General features: G+C 38.6%; 1 protein-coding gene across 6 annotated transcripts; it reads left to right on the top strand.

Moving 5' to 3' along the window:
* LOC310649486 (transmembrane protein 106A-like) lies at positions 1 to 12,596 on the top strand. 6 transcript variants are annotated; one of them, XR_014494242.1, is made up of 9 exons: positions 1 to 527; positions 4,758 to 5,003; positions 5,330 to 5,393; positions 5,559 to 5,718; positions 8,893 to 9,033; positions 9,626 to 9,669; positions 9,786 to 9,916; positions 11,293 to 11,346; positions 12,084 to 12,144. XR_014494242.1 is itself a non-coding variant. In XM_083377943.1 (8 exons), exons 2-8 carry the CDS (start codon positions 4,778 to 4,780, stop codon positions 12,184 to 12,186), a joined length of 792 nt encoding a protein of 263 aa, XP_083234069.1. In that variant the 5' UTR covers positions 1 to 527; positions 4,758 to 4,777; the 3' UTR covers positions 12,187 to 12,596. The 6 variants fall into 6 exon arrangements, 4 of the variants coding, with proteins under 4 accessions (XP_083234069.1, XP_083234071.1, XP_083234070.1 ...); XR_014494241.1 differs by having other exon boundaries at positions 9,786 to 11,346; positions 12,084 to 12,155; XM_083377943.1 differs by lacking the exon at positions 9,786 to 9,916 and having other exon boundaries at positions 12,084 to 12,596.
* Positions 12,597 to 26,035: the final 13,439 nt, after the last annotated feature.

Raw genomic sequence — 26,035 nt, forward strand, 5'->3', positions numbered from 1 at the left:
GTGGGATAGGCTTGCAGCGTGTGGGAAGGGTAAGGTTGGTAAAGCTACGAGTTTGGGAGCTCTTCTTTGGGAGGAAGTGCTGCTGTTTTAGCGAACTTCACCTCTGCAGTTTTGAAACGAATTGATCTATTGCAAGGCTCCAATTCTCAACGCTACTTACTTTGGAATATTTCCACGAGCACTTTCAATGTTGAATAAACGAGCGCAAAGGATCACACTGTAAGTCACAAGGTTCGTTTTTTCTGTCAGTGTTTAACTTTGGCACCTCCCATTCCCGGGGGAAAAAAGTGCGGATCTGATTTTTTGCTGCGTCCCATGGTGAAGAATGCACCTTAATAGAACTGCTGAAAAAGAAGAAGTGGCGGCTGAGGGTGGAACTGCTTATTTCCCACCTCTTGCAAGAGGGTGGGAGTCGTGTGAACGGACGAGGCTGGCACCATTATAGCAGTTTATTTTCTGTTTCATGTCTATGATTGGCTGAGGAGTCCGAACGATTTAGCGTCTGCCTCTGGTCTTGGTGGGATACGGTGAGCAGATGCCCTCCTTAAGTTCTTCAGAAACCTTTCTAACGATCCACACACGACCCTCAATACTCTCCTGCCCCTTCAAACCATACTGCCCTGTTTTCTCCTCCCCCCTCACCGATTTATCTTCCATTCTTTGCTTTCGATCTTGTTTTCTCCTTTTTTAAACTATCACTCTTTCCTTCCTTCTTTCTTGAAACCTTTTGTTGGGCCATTATGAGGATTCAAAATCATCTTATTTCTTTCTGACTTCTTTCCCAACTTCTTTTAGATGAGTAATTTTTAATATACGTTGTTTTGCAGCAAAGAGTTTTGATATTTTAACACCATTATACTAACCAGAAAAATGTCCTGTTGGGAAAACGAGAACTTTGGTGAATTTCCTATTTGCTTGGAAGCAACCAATGTGGGGAGTGCTGATATTCTTTGTGAAGCGAATTCATCAATTTGTACTATTCAGATTGAATAGTGGAATGAAAAGTTAGCTCCAAGAAGGCAATCTGTTAGCTACTGTTTGTAGTTACATTTCTCAGATATGAACAAGAACTCATATTAAAGCATACACTATGCAGCTAATGAAGCCTAGGATAATGTGCATACGTAATTCTCACAATTAATTTATAATTAGGTCTGTTATGCAAAACCTAAACACTGGCTTAATGCAGTAGGTAAGTTGTGTAAACCCAGCTTGGTTCCTTGTTTTTTTTCCTATCTCATTTGTCAGTTGGTAGGCACATTTGTCAGTTGGCTCCCTTCTGGCCTTTCTTCAGCAATTTGATGGAATCTTTTCACAGTATTATTGTCTGTTAATATTTTGAAGTTACCATATACATTACCACATATATTTTAAGTTACCATATATGTTAAAGATAAAGTGAAGCTGCTACAAAACAGTATTGTGTAGTAGAGCACTTAATTAGATATGCAGTCTGAATTTTTAAACAATCTTGAAAAAAATGTGAGCTAACTGTGTTTGCAGTATATATACCGGTAATAGCTGTTTTATTTTGAATATAAACTGAGTTGTTTCAAGTGTAGACAGTTACAAATGATAAACAGAATCAATTATTTACTGTTTCATAAAATATGGAGGAGAAATTCAAACACAAATTATCTACTTAGCTAATTTTTTATTATTGTGAGCTGCTCCAGTTGTGTTTAAGGTGGAAGGCCATGAAAAACTTAAATAAACAAACAAAACCTTGAAGATGGGGCAGCTTATAAATTTTATAAACAAACAAACCTAAATTTGGGATCAACTAAAAAGCATAAAATAGAGTACAAGTTTCAAATTCATCAATCCTTTGTCAATGGGATAATAGGAAAATGAAAAGTCCAGAAATTAGTCAGATGCTTGTCATGAAGTAATTAAAAATTAATTTCACAAAAGAAATGGTGGGGCTGAATTCAGTAGATGATGGCAATATTAGTGTAAGGTTACAGCTAGCATTCAGGAACAAAATAAATGTTTCCTCTGAAATAATTCAAAGCTATTTAGTTTTCAGACTGTTTTGTGACATGAGTGAAGTCCACAAGCTTCTGACCTGGCAGAAAGTACAATTTAGAAAAATTACAGTTTTTGTATCAGCAGAAATGGAACATAATTTAAGGTGGTTCATTAGGTTACAAACAGTCAAACTAAATTGTATCTATCTAGAGTTGCAAAGAAACCACACTTCAGAAAAAGAGCCCTCTTAAATAGAAGAAAATTCATTTCCTTTGAATGTTAACTTTATCCTAGGAATCAATCATTTTTCCAGAAAGGTTGCCAGGCACAGTACAATGCAATTCATTACAATATAATTAAATAGTTAATATATAATTCTGTATATAAATGAACTCTGGGGGAAAAATAATTGAAAGGGATTGTTTTTGCAAAGTGGGATAGATTCAGAAAAGAATCCTCTTGAAATAATTTGTATTTATTTGTGTTGTTCAGTTTTTGCCAATATGTTTGAGTTAGAAGAATTTGTTGGAGCCATGCTTACCAAGTTTCCTTCTGCTATAAAACCAGTTTCCTGTTTTTTTGAATGCAGGCAGTACAGCTAAATTTTTATCCCCATTCAAAAGATTTTTTTCTAAAAATTTGGGGAAAGTTTTACACTATTATGTGCATTACAACAGGGCTTTTCAACCAGTGGTACGAGTACCGCCTGTGGTACATTGGCACCTGGCAGGTGGTACGCAACCATCCTAGAAAAATGATAGCGGGCGAGGGAAATGAGCTGAACCGGTGGCAGCATCACACAAGCCTGAGCAAGAGATGCCTGGAGCTGCAGGGCTGTGAGGTCTCAGTGGAAGCGCCAGGATCAGCGCTTCTTCGGGGCTATCAGGGCTCAGTGGAAGCGCCAGGATCAGCGCCAGGCTCCAGCTGGAGCTCGGCACTGATCCTGGCGCTTCTGAGCCCAGAAGAAGTGCCGATCAGCTGGAATGTTGCAACATCTGCAGGGTCTTGTGATTTATGTTCAGATGCCTGGACAATGATTCATATTTATGATGGTCACAGTGTCCCAGGGTCATGTAAAGTGACCAAAACCTGCTGCAACCACCCAGCAGATGGGGGAATAAAAACCAAATACCTCCCACCCCACCCCACCCCTGCTGCCAATCCTCAACCGAAATGCTCACAACAATGAAAACCTCGGACAGGAGGAAGAGTGCCACCGGGCGGGCAGGCAGGTGGCTTGGGGGGCACTTTTTCAGTGCCATTGTAACTGAACAGTCACTAAGCGAACTGTTGTAAGTCGAGGACTACCTGTACTTCATCATTTTTCCCCTTTTTTTGGTCAAGTTTTTGACACCTTGCTAGGCAACTGATGGTATTCGGATGTTGCCATATCCTAAAAGTGGTACAGTGGGTGAAAAGGTTGAAAAGCCCTGCATTACAACACCTTTTCTTGATTTTTCCACTCTCTTATCAACTTTGCTTCTGCAAAGTGTGGTTTAAATAAGGAACCAATCTTCATAGAGCAAATTTGAGTATCTGACAACGGCTGGGATTTTTATCCTTAGCAAATGCTACAAACTGTCCTAGCACTCCTGATGGATAGCCCAGCTGGAATCTTTGGGAGTGATTCTGAAATCTGTCTTTCTCTTCTGTAAATGCCATACCCACTTAAATTTCCACCCAAGAAATTTTTTTCCAAAAAGCTGGATCCCCTGCCTTCTAACTGTTGAAAGAAGTGGTGCCTATAAAATAATAATACTTAGATCACGATCTATGTGGTCTAGCAGTATTCTCCCTCCTCCTCAACTTTGTATTTCTGTGTGTGGACATCTTCAAGTCCATGTTGACTTCTGATAACTGCAGCTTTCTTAACAAGACTTGGGAAGTGATTTGCGATTCCCTTTTTCCTAGGGCTGAGTCTGTGTAACTTGCCCAAGGTCAACAAGCTGGTTTTATGTCCAATGCAGGACTAGAATTCATGTCTCCTGATTTTTAAGCCAATGCCTTAACCACTATGCCAAATTGGATTTCTTTTTTCTCATTAATGTATAGCAAATCTGAGACCAGTCTTAAGACTGGAGATGAATACTCACTTTTAAAAAGGTGAAGATGATTCAAGTATTCCTTCATTTCTTTTTACGTTATTGCTATTTGTCATTGATACAACCAACCCTCAACCCAGAAAACCACTGGATAATTTTGGGTTAGTGACTTTCCTTCATATAACCTACCTCGCAGGGTTGATGTTGTGGGGGGAAAATAGGATGGAATACTATATTTACCATCTTGAGCCCCTGTATAAAAAGACAAGATATAAATCTATTTAATAAATTACCGGTACATGAAAAACTATGATGTATTTAAATAAATAGTTCTTCATTTTTCAAAGTGTTTCTGCTCTTGAAACAATTATTTGAACTTAAAACACCTGCGTGCCACTGACAGGACTGAATTACGGTAGATTACCTAATCACATCAATTTTACTATTCCACTGATTGATAAACTCGGGCTGGATGTAGTTTATATATTAACAAAATTCCACAGTTAACTGAGCTTAAGACCAGAAAGCAGTAGCATTTACACAATTCAGCATCACATAGTTGGATGCAATAAATTCCTGGGATGTGGGAGAAGCTTTAGAAGGGAAAGATATTACTGGAGAAGTCACAGATTTTAAATATGCTTTTCAAGATTGTCTGTCCTAAACTCAGGAACGAAGTGTTGCTTTATAAAATCAAAAGTTCTTTTTCTGCTCTGACTTGTTAATGCTGCTTGTTTACACCAGAGTGACAGTGTTTATGAACAATGGATCAAGCCCTCTTGTGGTTGAAGAACCTGTTTACTAGAAAGGAGGCAGAAGAAAGCAAATCGATTGAGCAGAAAAATTCATATGCTGAGAATAAAGCATCCTGTTATGGCAGCATTAATGGAGCAGATGCTTCTGAGGTGTCTTGTGTTCCTTGCGGTAACCACACCAGTCGAGGTTTTGTCACTTGTCCTACTTGCCAAGGCACTGGAAGAATCCCCCGAGGTAGGTATATTTTCAAGACTTTGTTGATTGACATCTAGAGTTAAACCAGACCCCCTTCTGTTTTCTATATTGTTTAACCAAGGGATACATTAACTGGGCTTAATAGTACTGGTCTATAAAGCTGCTTTGGCCTGATTAAGATTGCTGCAGACAGGCGGTTCTCATGTAGTTTCTTTGCAGTGAAAGTAGCCAGACCCGTATATCACGTTTTGCACATGGGGAGGCTTTTATTAAATTGACAAATTCTGGCAGTTTTGAATTTCCTAAAGATTTGCTTTTCCAGACTATTCGCTAATTTTCTCTCTCTTCTGCTGTCTTCCTTCTAGAGCAGGAGCAACAGCTAGTGGCTCTCATTCCATATGGAGATCAGCGGCTGAAGCCTAGACGGACGTAAGGACATCTTTTTCTGCTAAACAAATTTTTCCTCATTTTTTCTTCAGCCTCTTCATAGTGGAGTTATCCCCATTTGTTAGACACTGCTATCTGTGATTGCTGTGTATGTTGAGGTGGGATTTAATTCTGCTATCACTAACTGCCTGTGATCTGTTTTGACAGGAAGCTGTATGTATTTCTCACAGTAGCCATTTGCCTACTGACAACTTGTGTCATGATGTACTTCCTGTTCCCACGTTCAGTTGCTGTGCTCCCCTCAGGTCTCAATGCCTCCACCATCTCTTTTGACAATTCTACTTCCAGCATCATCCTGAATATGACTGTAAGTTCAAGGAACAGAGTGACAGAAGAGTGAGTTGGGGAGAGACATGGACCAGATTCATTATATGGATTTTTTTAAAAAAAATTCATCTGAGATTGAATATAATTTGTGTGGTAGCTTTAAGAAGCAGGGAGAGAATATTGCAGGGCCGCTAACTGAAAAACGTGTCAATTTTTATCTGGAAGCCTCTCTTTTGTCCAGTTCTATAACATGCAGTTGCTCATTTTTCAGGGAAAGCTTAGAGGTAATTTTTGTCAGAAGATTATATTAAGAATGAACACTGGTGGGTAGAATAGTTGTTGGGATAAACTTTGTCCCCAAATTAAATCTTAATTCTTTAAAACAAAAAATAGATGACTAAATGAGATTAAAAGGAATAAACTTTAGTCAGTCCCGATTTCTATTAACCCAGAGGAAGTACTTCACTGGGTTTTCTGTGTGAGCATGGTTCAATTTCTTTTTAATCAAAACTTGAAACCTGTGAATAGATAGCGTCCAAAGAGAAGAAACATTATGTATCATAGTACAAGTTCCAAAAATCTTGTGTCTGGCCACATGGTCTCTTTTTTTAAAGGCTTATTTCATAATGTTTTATCTTCAATATATTGTGGCTTAATATAGCTTGTTTTTTAAGGAGAAGACTTTTAAACTAAAATGAAATAAATGACCTAGTGCAATGTCTGAATTCAGCATATATGATCCGAGAAATAGATTATACATAAGGGGGAAAAAAGAATTTGTGTAGCTCTTGATAGTACATTCCAGAAGATATTTTTCAAGGCACAATAAAATAAATACATGGTTAATAAACATCAAGAATTTGTTTCCTACTCAGAAGGGCTAAGGCATGAACTTCAATATTTCTTGAATTCTTAGATCATGGTTAACAAACCTTCTGAAAAGGAAAATCTAAACATTTGCTCAGAATTTGTCTTGCAATCAAAACATAGGAAAGAAAAAAAACACCTCAGTGTTAGCAAGCAGTAATGCAATTTATTTTTTGCAGCCTTTAACAGCATTATTTTTCTAAAAAGTAAATACTTTGAGTACTCCATATAATGGAGTCTAAAATAATATGCCAGAATGCAAAGAAATGTATTCATCCATAGAAAATGCCAATTTAATTCTTGCAGCCAAGATGATGCTCTTCAGATACTACAGATTATGGTACCCATCATCCCAAATTAGCACGACCTGTTAATTAGGAATAGAAAACTGTAGCCTAAAACATCTGAAGAGCTTTAAATGGCCTGTACCTGATGAAAATACCAGAATCTGAATATATATATTTTAGGAAAGAAAAAATCCATTCATTAAATTCATATTTTTCTTTTGGGGAAAAAGAAATTGAACTTAATTATTTTTATATATGGAATAAAATATAGTAAAGGTAAAGATTCCTCCGGACATGCGTGCTAGTCGTTTCCGACTCTAGGGGCCAGTGCTCATCTCCGTTTCAAAGCCGAAGAGCCAGCGCTTGTCCGAGGACGTCTCCATGGTCATGTGGCCGGCATGACTAGACGCCAAAGGCGCACAGAATGCTGTTACCTTCCCACCATAGTGGTCCCTATTTTTCTACTTGCATTTTTACGTGCTTTCGAACTGCTAGGTTGGCAGAAGCTGGGACAAGTAACAGGCGCTCACTCTGTTACGCGGCACTTGGGATTTGACCTGCCAAACTGTCGACCTTAACTCAGCGTCCTAACCCACTGAGCCACCACGTCCCTTTTTAAAATATAGTACATATCATTTATTACATTGGCAAACCAATTTTATTGAGTGTTTTCAATTATCAACATATTTTTATCAATAGGTTAATTTGTGCAGTAAGCATACAATATATACTTTCTCCTTGTTTAGCAACCACAATACATTCCTTAATTCAGAAGGAAACAGAGCACTGAATATATGACAGAGAAAGGGAGGGAGAGGGACAAAGTGGGGGGAGAGAGAGCTGCTTTGAAGATCAATGGTTGTTGTTCTTTCATGCAGCAAACCCAATATTACTCTGGCACAGAAATTTGGTCATAATGCACACATTGGTTGGAAAAATTGTTATACCTGTCATGTTTGCAAACAGTTACTAAATGAGGCATTCGCTAAAACGTGTGCTATATAGATCTTTTCCATTATTCCACAGTGCATGTATACTAAAGTTGAATCACTGGCTTCTAATAACTTCATAATGAAGTATATTGTTTAGTTATCTAAAATAAACCAGACCAAGTGTGCAAAGATGAAATTGCAGTTCCTATAAAGCTTTCTTTTCTCCCTCTATCTCTCACTGTTGTAACCTCTGCAGTCATATCATCAGCACAACTTGTACAGAAGCTCAACAGTATACCACACCCAAACATAAAAATGTATTTTGCAGATAAACATTCAAAGCAGCATTATGCTACCATAAATAAGCACTATATTATTTCATGTGTAGAAATGCTGATTGCAAATGAATGTTCTGAAGAACATGGAAGGATAGCAGCCTTCATCTCATGGATAAAATGAAATTGATCAAAAGGAAGCTGTTCTTGATTTAGTTTGGTTAGTGTTGATCTGTACCTAAGAGAAGCAGGGAATGCAAAAGCATCTGCCATGATCCACAGCTTGGAATAGCGGCACAATAATTCTTAGCAGTTGTCCTGCATGCACCAAATACAAAAACATGTCAATTCCATGTTCTGAATAGATTCTTGTATGTTAATAGAACTGGCTCCTGTGACTCTTAAAAAGATAGATTGAGCCAAATTAAAGAGTAATATATACAGTGAGTCATAGAAAAACCTTCACCCTGGGCCAACTTGCTACTTGTCCAGATCACTGTCACACAATCATTGTCTTCTTTCCTTTTGCATTCAGCCATTTATCCCCATAAAAGTAAATGGCTGCACAGCACTTCGGATTTGATTTCAAAAAGGTGCTTGCATGATCTTGGGAAAAGAGTTGCAGATATGGACTGCATTTAAGCACCTGTGCACTTTTGAATTAAATCTGAAACTTTGCACAAACCTGGAAACCATACGTTTCATGTTTTCTATTATATCTTAAAAAGTAGTAGCAGCAGAGGCAGAATAGGGCCCTCTTAAGGGGAAAAGTTCAGGAGGATTCTTTTATGAAGGAGAACAATGTGTACCAATTTACAACTTTTTTCTCACCACCTATCCTCCTTCTCTTTAGAATATATTAAATGTGACAAACAACAATTTTTATCCTGTGTATGTGGCTCAGCTTGATATTGAAGTCTTGCATAAAACAGTGGTGATTGGGGAAAAAACAGTGATGACTCGGTTGGATATCAAGCCTTTGCAGAGTGCCCAGGTGAGACTTGAAGGAATTTATTAATTTCTCTGCAGAACACAAACATAATAATAAACCTTTATTGTCAAAGTACAACATGTGTACATTAAGATTAGCTGAGCCTCCCCCCGTGCTCTCTTCCCCCAATACTCAGTGACAACAAACCCACCATCCTACCACACCATGTGAACCAACTACACCACACACCGGCCTCCCAAGTCAATTCTGCATAAGTTCACAGAGATTATATCCCATTCAAAAGCCCAACAGCCCATGGATAAAAGCTATTTTTCAGCCTGTTGGTACAGCTGGCTATACTCCTATATCTCCTACCCGATGGTAGGAGAGTAAAGAGATACCATCCAGGGTGTGAGTCATCCCTGAGAATTTTCCTCACTCTTCCAAGGCAACGAGCCCTGGCGATGTCATCCAGTGGTGTCAGGGGACAGCCCACAATGTCTTGTGCTGTGCTCACTACCCTCTGTAATACTTTCTTGTCCGCAGCTGTCAGACCAGCATACCAAACCACAATACCATACGAGAGGACACTCTCTATAGTGTCCTCTCTATGAATACACTTTGCAGTAATTTTCTCTTTTTGATATATTTTTAGATCCTTTATAGCGTCTCTAGTACAATCATGGATACCAACACTTAGTAAGTATATCTCTAAGAAATGATTCTGCATTCTGCTGATTCATTTTAAAATAATGGTGTCAAAACTGAAATTTTACTTGTTTTGACAATTATTTATCTGTCTTTTAATCAACTAGTTGATAGATTTGTATGTTGCAGAACTAATGGAGAAGCTTTTAAAAATATTTGAAGGAAGGATCTGCAGTTCTCCAGAATCTAGAGTTCTTTTCCTCCTCACTCGCACCATGGCAGCATTAAAATAGTAAAGGTAAAGGTTCCCCCGCACATGCGTGCTAGTCGTTTCTGACTCTAGGGGCCAGTGCTCATCTCCGTTTCATAGCCGAAGAGCCAGCGTTTGTCCGAGGACGTCTCCGTGGTCATGTGGCCGGCATGACTAGCACGGAACGCTGTTACCTTCCCACCGTAGTGGTCCCTATTTTTCTACTTGCATTTTTCACGTGCTTTCGAACTGCTAGGTGGGCAGAAGCTGGGACGAGTAACAGGCGCTCACTCTGCTATGCAGCACTCGGGATTCGACCCGCCAAACTGCCGACCTTCCGATCGACAAGTTCAGCGTCCTAACCCACTGAGCCACCGCGTCCCTTAGCATTAAAATACTTGACACCTATGTATAAGTTGGCTGGAAATTATAAAAAAACTTTTTCACATTTGAATCCCTTCCTCCTCTTTGTTCCTCTTTGATGGATTTATATTTTCTTACTGAAGCATTGGTCCCTATTGGGGGATTACCTCGCTTTGTTTCTTGTCCCTATTGCTAGAAAAGCAAGCACATCTTCCCCTTGGTGTGTCTTTAAGGATATATTGATTCCATTGATACACTGATATATTTGATTTCAACTCTTGTACAGTACTTGATAGTTTCCCGTCTGATGTCTTCATGGGTCAAGTAAAGAAGCAAACATGGTTTTATCATTATTCTTAATACTTGAACTAAAAGGATGAGGAAAAGCTTGTCATTTCACCTGATTAAAGGATAAGCGGTAAAAGAACTCCACCATTTCAGTGTGCCATCAAAAAGCTTGTAAAAACTCAAGCAAGTTTCACCAATTCATATTTATTTCTGCCCCTTGGATATAAGGGGAAACTAGAAAACTCTAATCAAGTTCACTTGGTAAAAAAAAAAGGTCCACCTTTAACCAATGCATTTGAATTGTTTAAAAGTGCCTAGCCTTTCACATTTCCACTGGTGAACTTACAGACTAAAAAGTTCAGCCTTTCACCATTCCATAGTCCAGCAACCCAGGATGAAATAGTAGCTGAGGCTTTGTTGAGAATGATAAGCATTCCTGCCCTCAAGAGATATTAATGGCCTATCCTTGCCATAAGGCAACCTGATTGAGCAGATCAACCCTTAAGGATTTTTCTGGTTATTTTCCCAAGATACTTTGATTTATGGATTTCAAGGACTCGAACATACAAATTTCTGGGTGCAAAATATCTCTGTGCCATGGATCAAAACTTTCCATTAATATGGAATATACCCATTTCATCTGTAAAATCTGGAGAAACTAGTCTAATTTAATACACACCAGAAAGGAATACTAAAATAAAAATGAATTATACTTAAGATGTGATTTTGCATGTGCCATATAGAAACAGTAAAATTCCCCTTCATTATTTCAGCAAAATTTGCACATGGATCAAAATAAAAGTTCACAATGTTCTTCTGCATATACAGTAAGTCTGATTCTCTTTTCTAGAACTGTTTGTTTTGTTTTCTCTTTATGATAGCTAACTCCTGGTCCAGTATTTGCATCTTCTAACCTAAAATGCTGATGGTTGGATGATTGGAGTAGGGCCAAATATGACATCCTGCTCAAATGGAGACCATGCCTTTAATCAAGAGAATCTTCTCTAATTTAGATAGCTGTTTCACTCCTCTTGTTTGATCATTTCATCCTATCACTTATCAATGTAATTAATGTAATTTCTGTTGTGCTCCTAGGAATTATATTACATTGGTTCTCTCAGTAATAACTAATAAGTTTCTAGATCTGTTGTTAATTTTACATTCTCTATCTGTCTCTTATCTGTCCCAAAATTTACCAGCCTGGGTTGAGCTCCGGATGGCTCCCGACCTGTGCTCCTTCCGGCGTGATTTAAAAACTTATTTATTTGAACAATCTGGCCTGGTCTGATGGGTTTGGGGTTGGATTTAGTTTTAAACACACTTTTAGTATTGTATTATTGGGCATAATTATTTAATTCTTTTTAATCTCTTTTTAACTTTTGTATTTACATTTTGATATTTATTGCCCTGTACACCGCCCTGAGTCCTTCGGGAGAAGGGCGGTATAAAAATTTAATAAATAAAATAAATAAATAAATAAATAATTTATTGGTAGAGATAACAAGGAGGTATCGTATTTACAAACATTTTATTACTATTGAATTCCTATTTTTCTCTCCCACAGAGGTACCCTGACTTGTTCCTATCTCTCTCATTCGGAGCAACTCTCCTTTGAAAAGTATCAGTATGTGGATTGCAGAGACAGTGTCCTACTGTCTTTATTCTAAAGTCTCATGGCTACAGTAGAGTCTTGGAGGAACTTCTTTTAGCTATGTCTTCAGTCCCCTTCAGTGAAATTGCAGTAGCATGAAGCTTCTGGAGATTTGTGGGAAGAAACTGAAGCTTTGATTTATTGCCAGTTCTACAAAACAGGAAGATGGCTATGGTACCACATTCCTTTTAAGGTAGCATGTAATAATGCTGATGGATTAGCTTCATTTTAAAAGAACAGCAGTCGGCACCTGAAGTGCAGAGAATGGAATGCAAGGAGAACATGGTAACATAAGAGAGTTATACTTCATATTGGAATTTGAGTGGACTTAGGGTACAAATAAGACAATGTGTATTTAGACTCTTTCCTTTTAGCTTCTTTGAAATTGGAATTGACCATGGGCAAATTAAAAAATATTGACCAGGACTGTGAGATGGGTGCTTAATACTTTTCTTTAGGTATTAAAAACCAACCCTACAGCCTCAGTCAATCAGAAGCAATAAAGTGAGCAAAATAAAACTTTCAAAGATAAACCATTACAAAATATGTTCAACTGGACATATTTCTTGGTGAAATTCTACGAATAGGGAAGAATTTTTCTGGGTAACACAGCCTGCTTCTGTTTTTAATTCCTGATGTGCAACTTCTGTTTTAGTTTCATGGGCAATTACAGACTAGCAATGCCTCAGCCAGTGCTAAAGGGCCTAGCATGACAACTTAAATGTGTCCTACCAGATTCTTTACCAGTCTTTTTCAAACCTGTTCCCCAAAAGGAAGGAGTTAACAGACAAGTTTGGGTTGTGGTTGGAAGTTTCAGGGAGAAAAGTGGGGAGTGGTCATAGCAGTTTCACACAGAGGCAGGCACTGTGGGTCTGTGACTCCAGAGAACTTTCATTACACTTTCAGAAGAGTTCCCAAAAGTAATCTTCACTGTATACTCTGGCAGAGTTTTCATCTCAGACGTGTGGTGTTGTGTCCTGCAGCACAGTTACAGAACAACATTTCTCCATGCAGTTTTCACTGTATTGTTACCACTGTTGTATATAGTCTAAAGACTAGAAGAGAAAATACAGCCCATTAATTCCTAATCCAACACCCACCCCATCATACCCAAAGCCAAACATTATAGTTAGAATATGTTGGAAGAAAAAACTCTGAAAGTGGAAAAGGCATCCCAGTTAGAGGAGAGGAACCGAAAGGTGGTGGGCCATAGAATCACAAAGAATCAAGACCCAGAGAATGCCAGAAGCCTTACAGAGAAGAACAGTAGATATAGGAGAACTGTGATTCAAAACTAGTTCCATTAATATCCTACCTAAAGTTTTAACCCAGAAAATCCATTGAGCTCTACAGCACCAACTATCTCGTGCAGTGGTTAGAATGCAATATTCCTCACAGACTGAAGTTTGATCCCGACAGGGCTAAAGCTTTCTATCCGAGGTTGGTAAAATGAGGACCCAGATTGTTGAGGGCAATACATTGAAATTGTAAACTGCCCAGAGACTGCTGTAAAGCACTATGGGGCAGTATATAATAATAATAATAATAATAATAATAATAATAATAATAATAATAATAATAATAATAATAATAATAATAATAATAATAATAATAATAATAGGTCATCTAGTCCAACCCCCTGCTCAGGCAGGAAACTCTATACCATTTCAGACAAATGGCTGTCCAGTCTCTTAAAAACTTCTAGTGTTGGAGCATTCATCACTTCTGGAGGCAGGTTGTTCCACTGGTTAGTTGTTCTAACTGTCAGGAAGTTTCTCCTTAGTTCTAGGTTGCTTCTCTCCTTGACTAGTTTCCATCCATTGCTTCTTGTCCTGCTCTCAGGTGCTCTGGAGAACAGCCTGGCTCCCTCTTCTTTGTGGCAGCCCCTGAGATATTGGAACACTGCTATCATGTCACCCCTCGCCCTTCTCTTCATTAAACTACACATACCCAATTCCAGCAGCCGTTCCTTATATGTTTTAGCCTCCAGTCCCCCAATCATCTTTGTTGCTCTTCTCTGTACTCTTTCTAGAGTCTTGACATCTTTTTTACATCGTGGTGACCAAAACTGGATGCAGTATTCCAGGTGTGGCCTTACCAAGGCATTGTAAAATGGTATTAGTACTTCACGTGATCTTGATTCTATCCCTCTGTTAATGCAGCCTAGCACTGTGTTGGCTTTTTTGGCAGCTGCAGCACACTGCTGGCTCATATTTAAGGGATTGTCCACTAGGACTCCGAGATATCTCTCTCAGTTACTACTTTCGAGCAAGGTACCACCTATACTATACCTGTGCATTTGATTTTTCCTACCTAAATGTAGAACCTTACTTTTTTCACAATTGAATTTCATTTTGTTAGATAGTGCCCAGTGTTTGAGTCTGTCCAGATCCTCCTGTATCTTAAGCCTATCTTCTGGAGTATTGGCTATTCTTGCCAGCTTGGTGTCACCTGCAAATTTGATGAGTTCCCCATCTATCCCCTCATCCAAATCGTTGATGAAGATGTTGAAGAGCACTGGGCCCAGAACAGAGCCCTGGGGCACCCCACTACACACTTCCTTCCATGTAGATGCAGTTCCATTGAGGACCACACGCTGAGTACAGCCTGTCAGCCAGCTACGAATCCATCTGGTGGTGATGCTATCTAACCCACATTTTTCTATCTTATCAAGTAGTAGGTTGTGATCTACTTTATCAAATGCCTTACTGAAGTCCAAGTAAATTATATCTACAGCATTCCTCTGGTCCACTAGTTTTGTCACTTGGTCAAAGAATGCAATAAGGTTTGTCTGGCATGATCTGTTTTTGACAAACCCATGTTGGCTTTTAGTGATAACTTTTGTTTGCGTCAAGGTGTTCGCTGATTTGTTGTTTGATTATCTTTTCCAGAATCTTCCCAGGTATTGAGGTCAGGCTGATAGGTCTGTAGTTTCCTGGATCTATTTTTTTCCCTTTTTTGAATATGGGAACTACATCAGCTCTCTTCCAGTCCTCTGGTAGTTCCCCAGTGTTCCAGGATCTTTGAAAAATATAGTTCAGTGTTTCTGAGATCACATCTGCCAGTTCCTTCAGAACCTTGGGGTGTAATCCATCTGGTCCTAGTGATTTGAACTCGTCTAGGCTGGACAGGTGTTCACTTACCATTTTCTTGCCTATCTTAACTTGCGTTTCTATTCTGTTTTTTATGGCACTGGTTTTGGTAGGTTGGACTGTTTTTCCCCTTTGTGTAAAGACAGATGCAAAAAACGAGTTAAATAGTTCTGCTTTCTCCCTGTTGCTTATCACCTTGTTGCCACTTTCCCCCACTAATGGACCAATCATTTCCTTAACTTTTTTCTTGTTTCTTATGTGTTGAAATAAGCTTTTTTTGTTATTTTTTACTTTGGTCGCAAGCCTTAGTTAATTTTGAGCCTTAGCTTTCCTCACTTCATCTTTGCAGGCACGGGCTGTTTGCTGATATTCTGCCTTAGTTATGTGCCCCTCTTTCCACTTCTTATACTTGTCCTTTTATCTTTCAGTTTATCAGAGAGTTCTTTATGCAGCCATGCTGGTTTGTTTTGAGAGCTGTTATTTTTCTTCTTTGTTAGTATTGTACTAGACTGGGCCTTTATTATCTCACTTTTCAAAATTTCCCAAGCTTCTTGAGTTGTTTTCCCCTTTAGGATTCTCATCCATGGAATTCTTCCCAAGGGCTCTCTAAGTTTATTGAAATTAGCTCTTTTAAAGTCCAAGACTCTAGTCTGGCTGTATTCTACTGCTTGTGCTTCCATAATGTTGAATTCCAATATTGCACGATCACTTCCCCCCTAGGTTCCTGTGGCTTCGACACTTTCTATCATTTCATCTCTGTTAGTGAGAATTAAATCCAATATGGCTAATCCCCTAGTTCCCTTCTCTACTTTTTGGTAGAGGAAGTTGTCTGCTAGGTTTGTCAGGAATCTGTTTGATCTTCCACTTGGTGCAGAGTTTGTCTCCCAGTTGATATCAGGGTAATTAAAGTCCCCCATTACTATTGTGATGCGCTTCCTACATACCTTAGTTAACCGACTAGCAAAAAGTTCATCTATTTCCTCTGCTTGGTTGGGCGGCCTATAGTATACACCTATGGCAATGTCATTTCCACCCCCCATCATAAGTCTTAAATCCTATTGCTGTTGCTATAGCTATATCTATTTGTGTTGTCAAATGGACCTTGGCAATAATATACCTTTTGTTCCCATTACCTTGACTTCTCAAGGCTTCAAGGTTCATTTAAAACTTCAGCCAGGGTTCTGCTATGAAATGGGTCAGGAAGGCTGTGGGTACTATTCTAGAAAGAAAAATACTAAAGCAAATGGACAACAGGGAAGCAGCCATGTTCCCTTTATCTGGGAAGTAAAGAGTGATAAAGCTGAATAGCTAAATTGTCCAATAACACTTTTTAAAAAAAACATGCCTAAACTAGACTGGAATGATCTCCAACAGCAGATTTTCCATACAAGGGGGAAAAAACATCCTTTATCTATGTCATCTTACCGTGTATCTTTTGAGCAGTTTACCACTTTGACTTGGAACATGCTCTGTATTGCATAGGCAACGATCCTGCATGATCTCTGCAAATAAGGAGTGAATTTATTCAGAGAATGCAGTGTCACAGATCATTCTGCAATTACTTTCATATGTAAGTGACCACATTGAAAATATAGTAACAATAATCGGATATGGAGTTGAGAGTGGGGAAAGATTATATGAAGCACGGAGAGTGGGACAGAACCCGTATCATCCCTAACAAGCACACCATCAATTATCCTAGCTGTGGAGGATGGATGTTATTGTCTATTATACCTGCAAGTCCATAGCAGTTCAAAAAATTATTCTTTAAATTCCTTGGGTATTATTTTCTTAAGTAAAAAGTAAGCATTTTCTTTTGTATTTATCTCCAAAACAGTCTCCTTCTGTGACATATTTTAAACCCTTTACCTTTTTGTGGCAAATTCTGAGATGTCATGTTGGAGCACAAAAAGACGGTGGAATTTTGGGTGCTCTCCTTTGAAACTTGTTGCTGACTTTCTTCTGAGATTCTGCTCTCCTATGTCCACCCCCCAAAAAACCACACATTCATTAGAATTAAGAAATTGCATTTCTTAGCAAATGTCTATTCAACTTCAGATAATGAAATCTAACAGCAGCTTTCCTGGTGCTCAGGATGGAATTGCCCACAGGGAGTTGCTAGTCAAAAATATTAGAATGGCAATTTTGATTGCCTGTTTGTAGTTGCTGTCTTAAAACTTTTTGGCTCCTTTGTTCCCGATAGATAATGCCCATGTCTGCCAGGCTCAATGCCCTATCTCAGGGGTGTCAAACTCAATTTCATTGAGGGCCGCATCAGCATTGCGGTTGCCCTCAGGGGGCCGGGTGGGTGTGGCCTGGGTGGGTGTGGCCTACTGTGTGGGCGTGGCTAGAGTGCGTGTGGCCTACTGTGTGGGCGTGGCCAGCTCTACATCGTTCGCATCAAGGTGCCTATGGGGGCCTGGGCAGGAGTAGGACAGATCTGAGGGTCTCTGGCAGAAGGAGGGTCTCTGGGCCAGGGCCAAGGCAGTGGGGGCCGTTCCCTCACTGTTTCCAGGATGGCTTCGCGGGCCGCATGAAACCACTTCACGGGCCAGATCCGGCCCCTGGGCCTTGTGTTTGACATGTCTGCCCTATCTGATTCCTTTAATTTAAAAATGAAAATCTGGATTGATGTAAATAAAGGAGGGTACACCCCTTCTAGCCTGCCTTTTGGGCCCTCCACCCTTTCCATATCTTGGAAGCCTGTTCTCAATTCCTCACCTCTGTTGTTCTCCTGCTGGTTAGTTCAATTTATATTTTCCTTTTTTCCTTTATTTTTTATAGATGGTTTTAATTTAAAAAAACATAATTTTTTTCTTGCTACTTTTTCTGAAACTGTTTTCAGTTTTCTGCATCCAATGTACTGTATTTCATTATTATTCCTTTCTGCAGGCCTCATTTGTTTACCATATGGTTTCTGATTATGTTATTTCTCCTCTTTAGTGCCTGGCACCTGACTTTTCTTTAAGCACCTTTGCCTTCTGGTAAAACATCTGGTGCTTTGCCGGCCCACATCCAAAAATGCCAGGCCAAAAACAAAAAAACAGATTTGCCAGGTCTTCTATGAGCAAAGCATATGTATTTTGCTTTGGACATAGAAGGCTTGTCATATCCCTAGAAACAAGACAAGTCACTAGACACCCTGGCATGGCTGGGCCTCTCCAGACTAAAGTGACCATGGACAAATACTAGTGTAAGTCAGAAGACAGGTTGACCCAAGTCTTTCCCTACTTACACCTAACCAAGATGCAAATGTATCCGGGCAACAACTTTTTCTGCTATATTGCCAGGATGTTGGATGTTGTCTTAAGTTTCATCCATTGCCTCAGTCACAATTACTAAAGTATTTCTTATTTGGACTAGGGTAATGTTAAGGTATATAAAATTGGTCAGGCTTTCTCACTATCTTAGTAATGATAGTGACAGTAAACAAAGCAATAGAGGCAGGAGGAATCTGCAGGCGGTTACAAATGTCAAGCTAGACGTTTGTAGAAGTTAGAAAACACCAACTCACAACAATACTCTGGGATGGGTGGAAGGGCTAGTGAGCAAGCCTCATCACTCAAAACAGTTTATGCAGATATTCTGTCTTTTTTTAATAAGCATATTCTATGGCAGCATAGATAGATATGATAGAAAAGCTATTGGATCTCTTGAAAGTCAGAGGATTACAAAATGCAATAAAAACCTGGAGCAGAAGTACCCCCTCTTAAGACAGGGCAATTTCCATGGAGATGCTCTGCTTACATTTGTTCTGCTTTAAAGATAATGTATTACGATGCATCAGCTATCTTAGCGCCTTCCAGAACTTATTCTACAAACTTCAGATGTTTGAAGATCACATTTAAAAACAGGTATGACCTCCAATGACCAGGTTATTCGGCTCTTCCATTTTACTTGCATCCACTATCCCTCTCGGCCGCCCCCGCCACCTCACCCGGGCAGTAGCTGCCCCTTTATCTGTGCAGGACTTTCTCCCACTCCGACCACCTGCATTAGCCGCAGCCGGTGCTCCATTATTATCTGCCTGCGGCGCGCTTCCCAATGGTAGGCAGCCATTCTGCAGCCTGCTATTCTGAGGCTTAGGAAGAAGAAACCAGTGTCTTGGTTGTAGTGACAGAGGCTCAGTGAGTGAAGACTCAACAATGCTCTGATGCGGGGGGGGGGGGGCGGGGGGGGCGGAGCCAGCTGTCAAACAGAATGGCTGTGTTGAAATGCTGCTCTGAATGAGCCTGCCGATCTCACAGCTTTTTCTCTGTTCCCAGTGGTTTTTTAAAAAGCCCCAGATCTCTTGGAGGGAGATTAGAAGCAGAGGCGCCCAGCTGAGCAGCTCAGGACAGCAGTTCGAGCTGCAGAAAGCAGGAAAGCCTAGGAGAGAGCCGGGTGAAGGAGATGGCCCAATATGGTGGCTGTGAAGAAATGACAGCTGTCAAAAATAGCGGTGAGCCAGCGGGACAGTGATTTAACTAACCTGGCAGAAGATACGCTCAGCAAACTCCTGTAAGTGTTCTGGATGGTGAAATCTTTCCGGAGAATTTCACAGAAGAGAAGATAAGAGGAGAGGCCCCATAGCGAAAGGGGAATCCATCTCCCCTGTTAGATAATGGTGAGAAGGAGGCAGAGGGAAAAAGAGATTTGACCTTAAAGCGACAGGCTCACAGACTGTAAGGACTGGAGATTGGGGTGGTTTCTCTTTCTGGCTCTTGCAGTAAAGCCAAAAAAGGAGTTTAACACAAAAGAAAATAAACTTGAAGAGTGACAGTGCAGACTGAGCTGAGAGAACGGACATCTAGAAGAAGTAATGACCAATTAGCATCAAAGGAGGAAAAAGTGATACTTATAACATAAGAAGTGAACTATTTGTTTTAAAAAGTCTCTAAAACAAAAGGGAGGAATGGTAACTGTTTTGAGAATTTAGACAAATAAGAACCAACTGAATATAACCTATGGTAAGATTGATTTGGAGCAGACTAAGTAGGAACAAAAAGTTGAATGTTTAAGGAGGGAGAGAAAAGCTATTTGTCTCTATGTTGCATAGAATAATATCCATAACTGAACTGACTGTGAAATCTGGTTTTTATTGTTAAAGAATTGAATAATATTGGTTATATTAGTGAGGTAATTTAATGGTTAGATTATTATTACATGTTTATATATAGAAAAGTTAGGTTTGTTTGGAATATAGACATTTGAAATTGATTAATATTGATTAGTATCTCTTAGAAGTGTTAGTGTAATAGGTGTAATAGGTTGGATATTGTGTTAGCAATAAATCTAGCATTGTTAAGATAAAAAGCACTAGTGAGGATAGCCTTGGACAAACGATAAATTTCCCAAGTGTGGCGGAGGGAAAGACAAAGATTGTGTATAAGTGGGAGGGTTGGCTGACATCATTTAGAAAGATGACAAGCATTCCAAATCTCACAAGAGTTGGGACTGGAAGAAGGCAGTTGACCCAAGCCTCATCAGCAGAATTAAGTCCAGTAGGGCAAAGATCTATAGAGTAGATGATGCTGCGGGAGAGAGCAAGTTCACTTAAAGACATACATGCAATATTACAATCTATGCAAGAGGTTATGATGATAAATCATGAGGATTTAAAAAGAGAAATAGGTGAAATAAGGAATGATACTGGAGAACAAGAGAGAGCGGGACCAATGGACGGAAAATTTGAATGTTTCCACCAGCAAATACTGAAAAATGAACAGAAATTATTAGAAATGGAGGATAAAATGAATAAGGAGGAAAGAAGAGTAGATGAAATGAATGAAAAACTTTTGCATGCAAACAGAGAGTTAGAAAAAACCATCATACTGCTTGAAACTGAAAAAGCAGACCACTATTTACATTTCCAAAATGTGAAGGAAGAGAAGGGGGAGGACCTCCCAGAAATGATGATGGAATTGCTAGCAAGGGCCCTAGGGATAGGGAAGAAATGGCAAACGAGATTGATGAGACTTATAAAATTCACTCAAATTACGCTAGAAGAAATAACTTACCCAAAGAAGTACATATTAGATTTGTGAAGAAGTCAATTAGGGATGAGATTTTGCACAGGACAAGGAGTATAGAGGTAAACAATTAATTGTACTCAAACAAGTCCCTAGGAGGGTAAGGCCCTACCAATATATTACATCAAAATTAATAAGACAAAATATTAATCTTAGGTGGTTGAAGAAAAAAGATATAGGTTAGATTCGATTGATAAAGCAGAGGAGTTTTTCCAGCGGCATCTAGGCGAAGAAGAGGTATTAGAAGAAAGAGAGCTAAAAGAAGGGAATAATGCAGAGAGATATAATAGAAAGACATGGGAACCACAAGATAAAGAACAGGAAACAGAGAAGAGAAAAAATGAGAATGCACCATGACAACAATGATGAGAGTAGACACAAAGAAGTTAAGGAAGATAGACCGACAAGGGCAACAAGATCAAAACAGAGGCAGTAATATAGAAATATTAACAGTACTATCATTAAATGTGAATGGACTAAACTCCCCAGCCAAGAGAAATATAATTTTGAACAAGCTCAATAAGAAAAATTTAGACATAACAATTCTACAAGAAACACACATAAAAATTCAAGATCAGGACCTATTAAACTACCCTAAGCTAAGAATTAAATTTGTATCATTTTCACAGCAGAAGAAAGGAGGAATTGTGATATATGTTAAAGAAAGAACCCCAGCAAGACAAATTTATCGAGATGAGGAAGGTAGAATATTGATTATAAAAATTTCCTTGAACAAAAAAAAGGTCGCCCTGGTAGGAATTTATGCTCCCAATGAAAAACAAAGACAATTCTATAAGAAATTGCATAATGTTATTGCTGATATGGAATATGAGAATATTTGTATAATGGGCGATTTTAACGCAATTACAGAGAATTAGATTATAAAAGTGAGGAAGTTAGGAAACGAACTAGGAGAATATTACCTGGTACTTTTTTAAAAAATGGTGGAGGAATTAAATATTCAAGATAGTTGGAGGGAGAGAAATTTGAACAAAACGCAATTTACATACTATTCAGGGCGGCATCAATCATGGTCTAGAATTGATATGGTCTGGACAACGAACTAAATTCAGATATTGATGATATAATAATAGATATTAATACTTGGGCAGACCATAATCCCATTGTAATTAAATGGAAAGAACAGAAGACAATAACAAGGAGGTGGACTCTTAAAAAGGCAACTCTAAACCAAACAGAATTTAAACATAAGATGGAGCAACAAATGCAGACCTTTTTCCAGATGAATAAGAAAGAGGAGACTAACACTCAAAATCTATGGGATACGGCCAAAGCAGTTATGAGAGGAACTGCAATTGCATATATGGCCAATGACAATAAAAAGAAAAGGCAATATCGAAAAAATTCAGAGGATGAGCATAAAAAATTAGAATTAGAACTACAGAAAAACCCACAATGTAGAGATTTAAAACAACAGTTGGACTTAAATAAGCATAAATTGAATATTATAGAAAAGGGAGAAATGGCACAAAAAATAAAAAGTGCTAGACAATTTTTTTTTTATTTTTTTGAGCAGGCAAATACCGTAAACCTGGGAGATGGCTGGCCTATAGATTGAAAAAACAAAAAGATAATAGAAAACAAAAAGATAATCTATTCCAAGCAAGAGGCAAAAGTAATCATAAACGGAGAATTAACAAATAGCATTCAAATACAAAAAGGTACGAGACAAGGCTGTCCACTATCGCCCTTATTATTTATTCTTTCATTAGAAGCACTCACAAGAATTATCCGAAAAGACAAGATGATTAAAGGATTAGAAATCAGAAAAGAGATAGTTAAACTACAGGCTTATGTGGATGATTTAGTTTTCATTCTGGAAAACCCTCTAGAATCTGGGACAAGATTATTACAGGTGCTGGAAAATTATGGAGATGTTACGTGATTAAAAATCAAGAAGGAAAAAATTAAAATGCTAGTTAAAAATATGTCCAACTTACAAGAAACTGAGCTAGTAGAAAAAATTAACATCCAGACATCTAAAAGAATAAAGTACTTGGGGATCCAATTATCAGCAAGATGTGCTACACTTAAAAGAGATAATTATGATAAGTTAATTGACCAGATTATAATAGACCTAGATAGATGGAAAAACTTGCAGCTCTCTTTTATGGGAAGAATAGCAAAATAAATATAAAGCCCAAATTACTCTTTTTATTCCAATGCGTACCAATAAAATTAGGTAAGGATATTTTTAAAAATTTAAATAGAATTACATCTAAATTTATCTGGCAAGGTAGAAAACCGAAAATCAAGTTTAAAATATTACAGGATGCAAATGAAAGAGGAGGGCTCAGCCTCCCAGATTGGGAAAAATATTATCAAGCAGCAATAGCGGTATGGATAAAGGATTGGATACATTTAAAAACAGAAGACTACTAGCGCTAGAAGGTCATGACATGCAAATTGGGTGGCATGCTATAATGTGGGATGGAAAATATAGGGCCCACCAGTACTTTCAGAATCATTATATTAGATGAGCATTATTAGATGTATGGTTAAAAATTAAAAAGTTTAACTATATAGAAATTCCCAGTTGGCTATCTACATTAGAGATTTTTATGCACCCCACATTTATAAATCTAGGAAGTGTAATCACATATAAAGATCTCTTAGATGACAATGGAGACCTGAAAACAAGAAAAAGATTATCAGAAGATGGTGTAGAGTTGGAATGGTGGGCATACTTACAAATACAGTCACGATACAGAAAAGATAAAAAAAGAACCAGGGATAAAATTAGAGCATACACAATTAGATAAAATTCTTTTAGGAACAGAAGATCGAATGATAAAAAAGGTATATCAATATTTATTAGAACAGGACATGTTAGAAGAACAGGTAAAAGAAACAATGTTAATCTGGTGTAAAAATTTTGGCTACAATATTGACTTAGATAATTGGCAATTATTATGGGAGAGAAATAGGAGGCTAACGCTAGCCACCTCCTACAAAGAGAACTTGTACAAGAAGTTTTATAGATGTCATCTTCCCCCTACAAGGTTAGTAAAAATAGACAAAAAAATATCACCAATGTGCTGGAAATGCAGAAGGTTTCCAGGGACTTACTATCATATGTGGTGGGAATGCTCAGAAGCGAAATTTTTTTGGCAGCAGATAAAAAATTGGTTGGAGGAAATATTGCGACAAAAAATAGATTTAAAACCAGAATTTTTTTTATTAGGGATTATTAATGACAATCTCAGTAAAGCATCTCTCTACCTATTAGTACATATCTTAACTGCAGCAAGACTGGCATATGCTCAAAAATGGAAAAGAAAGGAAACACCCACTGAAGAAGAAATAATAGATAAAATTTTATCCTGCGCAGAAATGGACAGGTTGACTCTAGAGATCAAAAATAAGAACGAAACGGAGTATTATGAAATTTGGCAAAATTTGTATAATTGGTTAGAGTTAAGGAGGATCACTGTGACGAACACTGGTTGATTTGTTGACAATGTAAGGATTTTTTTTATTAGTATCTATGTATTGGATATAACCGAAAGATATGTAAATATATCGTTGAGGATGGAATGATAGTTCATTAAAAATGACTGATGTTATATGTATAACTTGTTATATACTCTGTCCTGTTATAGACTGTATTTTAGGTTTTCGTTATTTTTCTTTGTAACATAAGAAAATACTAACAGTAGTGTTGTAACTAGGGAAGTTGAATCTTGTCCACTTTTGTTTTTAAATGTGTATTTAATAAAATTTATTTAAAAAAAAACAATGCTCTGATGCTGGGCAACTCAGGAGACGCCAGCCTCTCCTTCCTGCACGTAGCACAACTGGCCACCAGAGAGCAGCGAAAACCGAGAGTTCTGGTTTTCCTTGTACTTTAAAACGAGGAGGGAGGGGGAGACAAGGAAGCTTTAGGGAAATAATGGAAATCTTAAAAGTCCTGATCAATTTCGGTAAAGCAAGCTCCTCTTCCAAAGGTTCCGCTTTGTAAACCTTTATTCTGGAATTAACAAGAGTGCATACAGGATGGCGTTACTGCCAGTTCAAAGCCTGGGTCTAGTAAAGATCTTTACACTTTTGTCTCACTTTTCAGGGGAAAGTAGTAGTGATTACGGTTGCTCAGGAAAATAAATACCGTAGTATGCTTTTAGTCTTGAGTGCCTCCGATGACAATTCGTTGCGAAGTAGAAAAGTGCAGACTTAGGTTTATTAACTTCTTCGTAGAAAAACAGAGCCCTGTGGATTTTTTTAGTGTAGCATTTATACGGACCCAAATCATTAGGCCGTAAACCGTGGTTTATGGCTAAATGTTTAGGAACACAGGCAGGCGGCCTGTGACTTGGAATTCCTTTGAATAGCTGGTCCCCAAACTTCTGGTTTGGGAGCGATTCCCCAGGAAGGAAGCCTCTTGCCTGTGCTCTGGATCGTTGTCTCCACCTCGATTTCATGTCTTTCACAAGCGAGTAGGGCTCGGGAGCTCAGCGTGCCCCAGAACGATTTTTCACGAAGTGCAAAACGGGCAGTGAATATGTGATAAATGTGATAAACTATGCGACTGACAGAAGCAAACAAATTTTGCACACTGCCCGGGGACACGCTGTGGCTTCATTGTGCTCTTTCACATAACCCCAGATTAAGGTACAGAATTGGGAACTAAAAGTAACTCAGGCCACAAGGATGCCCTCCCCCCTTGCTTCCCTTTCAAACAAGTCCCGGACCGAGCGCAGTAGGAGAGGGAACTCTCGCGAGCCTTTGGTTGGCTCTCTCCTGC

Source organism: Vipera ursinii, assembly GCF_947247035.1.
Source record: "Vipera ursinii genome assembly, chromosome: Z".
Lineage (NCBI taxonomy): Eukaryota > Metazoa > Chordata > Lepidosauria > Squamata > Viperidae > Vipera > Vipera ursinii.